The sequence below is a fragment of the Lactuca serriola genome, chromosome 9, assembly GCF_051521515.1.
Source record: "Lactuca serriola cultivar US96UC23 chromosome 9, Lser_US96UC23_V15, whole genome shotgun sequence".
Classification (NCBI taxonomy): Eukaryota; Viridiplantae; Streptophyta; class Magnoliopsida; order Asterales; family Asteraceae; genus Lactuca; species Lactuca serriola.
In genome coordinates this window covers 89,481,356-89,488,009 of record NC_136416.1, presented here as the reverse complement: position 1 = coordinate 89,488,009, position 6,654 = coordinate 89,481,356, and the positions used below count along the sequence as shown (strand labels likewise).

Here is a 6,654-nt window from a genome sequence, read left to right as displayed (position 1 = left end):
GTTGAGGGCGCCTTCATGACTGTTGGGTTTCCGGACCAGTAAAAAGTTTGATCGCCATGAATTAGCTGCGAAAAAGGGGAAAGACATGGTGGAACACCATCACCGCTCTATTAAACGAAGAAGAAGTGAGGACCATGTCTTGGGCCCAATTTATGGAGAGGTTCGAGGCACAATATGTGCCCAAGGTGGAGCAGCAGCGGATGCAACAAGAGTTCATGGCCTTACAGCAAAGTACCGAGTCTGTTAGCGACCTGAACGCCAAGTTCTTGGAGATGCTATCTTTTTGTCCCTCGTTTGCTGGGAACGAGGCCTGGTTGGTCAGCCAATACACTACCATTCTATGTACCGAGATTTAGGAATTCGTTAGCATGCAGGAGTCCCCGACTTTATCCGCGATCATGGATGCAGCGAGGAGGAGGGAAATCGAGTTGCAGACCCAGTCCAAGAGGAAGGCCAATGACACCTCCTCCAAGACATCTGGAGATGCCCAGAAAAAGCAAAAGCAGGGTGGTAAGTCAAGGTATGAGTACAGGCCGTCTTCAGGTCAGGGGGAGAAAAATCCGTTGATATGCTACAACTGTAAAAAGCCAGGGCATCATTGGAAGAATTATAGGGCTCCAATGCAAGTGCAGTTCCTCATATTACTTCTGTTGCTCCCATCTGCTATCACTGCAACGAGACGGGACACAAGAAGCCCGAATGCCTGAAGTTGAAGGCTGGTAAAGGAGGCGGGGGTACAAATCCTGCAACTGCATCGTCTTCTAAGGGACCCACTATGGTGACACGAGGTCGTGCTCACCAGATGACTGCGGATGAGCAGGTGATTACCGCGACAGTGGCAGGTAAATTTCTTTTTTTTTTCTTTTCTCTCCTGCCATTATTTAATAAATGGTAGTTAGAAATGTTTACATGACTGTATGTGGTAAATCAGGCACTTATTTGCTAGATTCCGAGCCTGCTGTTGTTATGTTTGATAGCGGTGCTACCCATTCTTTTGTATCTCGCACGTTTATTAATCGTTTGGGGTGTAGTATCGGAAAATTGGCTCGCCCAATGGTTGTCGAAGTTGCCGACAACCGCACTATTTATGTCACCGATGTTTATCGGGGTTGCACTCTCGAGTTTTCTAGAGTTGAATTCCCTATTGATCTTATCCCTATTGCGATGCGAGAGCTCTGCGTTATCGTAGGCATGGATTGGCTTGATGCGTTTGATGCGGAAATCCACTGTCGTAAGAAGCAAGTGCGTGTTCGAAACCCTAGAGGTGGAGAACTTATTATTCAGGGCGACATTCCCCGCCTGGCTATGGCTTCTTGCTCTTCTGCTATAGTACTAGACAACGTTCCTATCGTTTCCGACTTTAGCGATGTCGTTCCGGAGGAACTCCCTGGCTTGCCACCTGTTCGGTAAGTGGAGTTTCGCATTGATTTGGTGCCAGGTGCGACTCCGGTAGCGAAATCTCCTTACCACTTGGCACCACCTGAAATGAAAGAGCTCCAAGATCAACTTCAAGAACTAAGTGATAAAGGGTTTATACGGCCAAGCTGCTCGCCTTGGGGTGCTCCTATTCTCTTTGTGAAGAAGAAAGATGGATCCCAGCGAATGTGTATTGATTATAGGGAGCTAAACAAGCGCACGATAAAGAATAGGTACCCGTTGCCACGTATTGACGATCTTTTCGATCAGCTTCAGGGAGCATCTTGGTTTTCCAAGATTGATTTACGTTCTGGTTACCATCAGATGCAGGTTCGTGAAGAAGACATTGAGAAAACAACATTCCGTACTCGATATGGTCACTTTGAATTCGTGGTGATGCCTTTTGGGCTCACCAATGCACCCGCAGCATTTATGGATCTCATGAACCGGGTGTGTAGCCTGATGCTTGACTGTTTGGTCATAGTGCTCATAGATGATATCTTAGTCTATTCTAAGAGCAAAGAGGAGCATCAGCAACACCTTCGGGAGATTCTGGAAGCTCTGGCAAGAGAAAGACTTTATGCTAAATTCTCAAAATGTGAATTTTGGTTGGAAGAAGTTCAGTTCTTGGGGCATGTGGTAAACAAACACGATATTAAGGTCGATCAAGCCAAGGTTGATGCGGTTAAACAATGGAAGATTCCGAAAACACCTTCTGAAATTCGCAGTTTCTTGGGTTTAGCCGGTTATTACCGGAGGTTCATTGAAAATTTCTCTAAAGTCACCTTACCACTCACCCGATTGACCAAGAAATCAACGAATTTCGTTTGGGGCCCGGAGCAGCAACTGGCGTTTGATGAGTTAAGGAAATGATTGTGTGAAGCTCCGATTTTGGCCTTACCTGATGGGGTTGAGGATATGGTGGTTTACTGTGATGCATCGCTTCAAGGTCTTGGTGTCGTGTTAATGCAACGAGATAGGGTGATAGCCTATGCCTCCCGACAGCTGAAACCCCACGAACGAAACTACCCCACTCATGATTTGGAGCTTGTGGCTGTTGTTTTCGCTCTTAAGATTTGGAGACACTATCTCTATGGAGTGAAGTTTATCATATACACTGACCATAAGAGTCTGAAATATTTGTTTGAGCAGCGGGATTTGAATATGAGGCAGATCCGATGGTTGGATGTGGTAAAAGATTATTATTGTGAAATTCACTACCACCCCGGTAAAGCTAATGTGGTAGCTGATGCTCTCAGTCGTAAACAATCTACCGAACCGATTCGAGCTAAGTGTCTCCGGATCACGATGGTGTCGTCTTTTTTAGATCTAATCCAGGACGCCCAAAAGACGGCAATACTGGAGGAAAACATCAGGCGTGATAAGATTATGAAAGAGTTGCCTAAGATGGAACGAGACGGGTGGGGTTTGGGTTCCATATACCGAGGGAAAACGGAAAACCCTAATGGATGAGTCTCAAAAGTCAAAAAAATTTATCCATCCTGGTGCTACTAAAATGTATCGGGACCTTCATGAGGCTTACTGGTGGCATGGAATGAAGAATGATGTGGCTCGATTTGTGGAAGAATGTATGACCTGTCGGAAGGTCAAGGCGGAACACTAGAAACCGCATGGTAAGTTGCAACCATTGGAGATTCCTGAATGGAAATGGGAGCATCCAACCATGGACTTCATTACAAAACTTCCTAGAACTGCCCGAGGATCCGATACGATATGGGTGATTGTTGATCGTTTGACTAAGAGTGCTCACTTTCTGGCTATAAAGGAGAGCTCATCGGCGGAGAAATTAGCCGAGATCTTTGTTCGGGAGATTGTCTCATTACATGGGGTGCCCGTTTCTATCGTCTCCGATCGAGACACCCGATTTACCTCTCAGTTCTAGAGGAAGTTTCAAGAGGAATTAGGCACACGATTACATTTTAGTACCGCCTTCCATCCGCAGACAGACGGGCAGAGTGAGCGGACAATTCAGACCTTGGAGGACATGCTTAGGGCATGTGCGATTGATTTTGGGGGTAGTTGGGATGACCATCTACATCTAGCTGAGTTTTCTTACAACAACATCTATCACTCGAGCATTAAAATGCCTCCGTATGAAGCCTGTACGGGAGGAAGTGCAGGACGCCCGTTTGTCGGGGCGAGGTTGGGTAGAGGGTACTTGGGAGTACCGATAGCGTGCAACAGACTACGGAGAAAATCCTAGTGATTCGGGATCATTTGGTCACAGCGAGCAGTAGTCAGAAAAGTTATGCCGACAAAAGACGCTCCAATCTTGAGTTCCAGGTGGGAGATTATGTGTTGCTTAAAGTCTCCCCCTGGAAAGGTGTGATTCGATTTCGGAAGCGGGGAAAGCTCGGACCCCGATTCATTGGACCCTACAAGGTCATAGCCCGTGTGGGGAAGGTGGCTTACCGTTTAGAGCTTCCTGACGAGCTTAGTCTAATTCATAATATGTTCCACGTGTCTCAGTTACGAAAATGCGTTGTTGATGAGACTGCTGTGATACCACTGGAGGACATACAAATTGATGAGCGTCTCAATTATGTTGAGAAACCAATCGCTATTTTAGAATGAAAGACGAAAGCTCTTCGCAACAAGACTATAAACCTAGTTAAGGTGCAATGGTAACATATGAAGGGTTCGGAATGGACTTGGGAAACGGAATGCGAGATGCGGGCTCATTATCCGGATCTGTTTCTAGGTGTTGACTTCGAGGACGAAGTCTGTTCTTAGTGGGGGAGAGTTGTAACGCCCTGGTTTTTCACGGTACGTTTGGTTATTTTAATTTAATTATCCTTGTAACCTTGGGTTAATTTATTTAACCAATGTCTGATTTCTTATGTTATTGGACTCTTTTTATCATCTTGTAAACTCCTTTTATTGAAGTCCATGGACTATGGGCCTATTTGCAAAGTCCATCTAGTAAATAATACTTAATGTGTTAATTGAGTCATTTGGAACACACACAAGAAAAACACTCTAAACCCTCCCTCTCTCTCTCTCTCTCTAAAATCGTCCTCTATCTCTTTGGGATCAAGAGCATCCAAGGGGATGTTGTTTGGAGCTTAATTCTTGTTCATTTCCAGCCTTGATTCATATTGGTATGAACCTCCTTATCGTTTCTTACAACTTGATTCATAACCTTGCTCTAGTTTTTATGATTTCATCTTCACTTCTTCTCCATCTTATTTGATTTGTAATTGTATGTTATACATCATCTCAAGGTCCTATCTTCACCCCATATATGGTGGATGATGGATCTAGGGGATTACATGTGGCAAAAGATCATGGAAACCCTAAAAGGGAGAATGGTGATTTTAATTTATGTGCTTTATGCTCATTTTCATGTTGAACGTTATTACAATCTTGTGGCAAAATGAAATCCTAATGATACCTAACCCTTTTTAGTACCACCATGATCATGGGGACTAAATTGGAATGATGAACACATCTTAAAATGTGTTTCAAAGGGAGAAGGATGGATAAGCCGAAAAGGAATCACGGGTGGCTACGATTCTGTTTTCCATCAGATTTGTAGTCATTTTGTAAAACTCATATCTTGAGATCTAGAACTCAAACCGACCCCAAACCAGTTCCAAAAGTTCACAAATTGAGTTGGCTAACTTTCTTAAGAAGGCTAACCTCATTTATAAGGACTTTATCTATGGGAAAGAATGGCATCGTTGCTGTTAGGTCTAATCCGGGTCTGTTCTGATATGTAATTTTGTTTTCATCATTTATAAGGATTGGAAAAGGATCCAGAGTGATTCCAAGTTTCTATATGTTCCTTATATTATTATTTTAAGATCTGGAGAAGATGGGGTGTTATTTCCAATTATAAATTGGTAAGAATGGATCCACACTCCAAATCAGTGGGCAGTCACCAGCTTTTGCTAGTGTTGTGATTGTCAACAATGTGAATTTTATATTTGGAGTTTGGGAGATGATTTTCATTCAATTCCAACTCTGAGGCTTTCATTTTTATGTCCTTTACTTCTACTAATTTTGGTTTGGACTAATTCTACTCACAAGTTAGGTAGAATTGGCCAACATCACTTGACTGTATTGTTGGAGACAGAATTGATACACCATTTTGTAAAATTCATATTTAATTCATATTTTGGAGTTAGAATGAGTTCTTTATAGTTGTGGAATCCTGAGCAATCATAGTTTCCTATAAAATTTATTTAAATCTATGTTTATGTTTTAGATTTTGGAGTAAATCCATTTTAAACAGCAGGTCTGTTTTAGAGACCTTGCTGTGATTACTCTTTTCTCAACTCATAGCTTCATTACTTCTCCTTTCTAACCTTTAGCCCTTCTTAGGTGAGGTTTTGAAGTTTGATCAAGCTTGGTAGCATTATTTGATTCTTAGATATCCTTACTACTCACTCAAGGTGAGTTCTCTCACACCGTTGTATTGATGATTGTGTTTGCTAGTTAGCTCGTGTGTGATTATTTGAATTTATTATAAAAGCATGTTATATAAGTATTGTATTAATTCGTACATGTGCACTGTATGTAACTAATCATGGATATGGGGACACCATCAAAGGATATGGATTTACCGGTGCGGTGGGTAGGTAAGATCACCAACGTAATACTCATCATGAGGTGCGGTGATTAGGGCCAAGTGATACGGGATCTTCCCGGTGCGGCTCAAACCTACAAGTCCTTCTTGTATTATTGGCGTTGATTCGTTCTTTGCCCTTATTATAAAACTATAATTGGAAAATGGATTATGGTTAGTAAATATGAATGTTAGTACAATGTCTGTGTTTGAATTCACTAAGCTTTGTGCTTACGGTTTCCCTTGTAACTTTTCAGGTGTTAAGATTAAAGAGGCTAGGGCTTGACATGGAGCACCGGGACATCACTACTAGTTATTTATGTTGGGACCTTATTATTATTAATTCCGCACTTATTTTATAAGATTGTTAAGTAGATGGATTATGTTATGACTATTTCAGTTGTTTTAATTTAATGTAAGATGGGTTTTTAAAGTTTAAAATTTTTGCAAAAAAATTTGGGTGTCACAATCTAGATCTTTATTTAGGATCGACGTTTAAATCATCCTTATCACTCCGAAACGTTTATATGCTAGTTCTAATATCGTATTCGTATGTTTAGAATCCTAAACACATAAGGTTTCCAGATCCGGTCGACAACAGACCACAGATTCGATCAAACGATAGCAAATCATTTAGCACGTAAAAG

The 6,654-nt window shown here is 42.1% G+C and overlaps 1 protein-coding gene across 1 annotated transcript; it reads left to right on the top strand.

Moving 5' to 3' along the window:
- The first annotated feature begins 398 nt into the window (after positions 1-398).
- On the top strand, positions 399-1,410 carry LOC145075925 (uncharacterized). The gene is made up of 3 exons (XM_079021990.1): positions 399-543; positions 633-842; positions 932-1,410. The coding sequence occupies exons 1-3, from the start codon at positions 399-401 to the stop codon at positions 1,408-1,410; spliced, it is 834 nt and encodes a 277-aa protein (XP_078878116.1).
- Positions 1,411-6,654: the final 5,244 nt, after the last annotated feature.

Coding starts and splice junctions, on each gene's coding strand:
- LOC145075925 (XM_079021990.1), top strand. CDS start 399: ATGGATGCAGCGAGGAGGAGGGAAATCGAGTTGCAGACCCAGTCCAAG. Junction 544..632: donor TGAGTACAGGCCGTCTTCAG/GTCAGGGGGAGA, acceptor ATGCAAGTGCAG/TTCCTCATATTACTTCTGTT. Junction 843..931: donor GATTACCGCGACAGTGGCAG/GTAAATTTCTTT, acceptor GTGGTAAATCAG/GCACTTATTTGCTAGATTCC.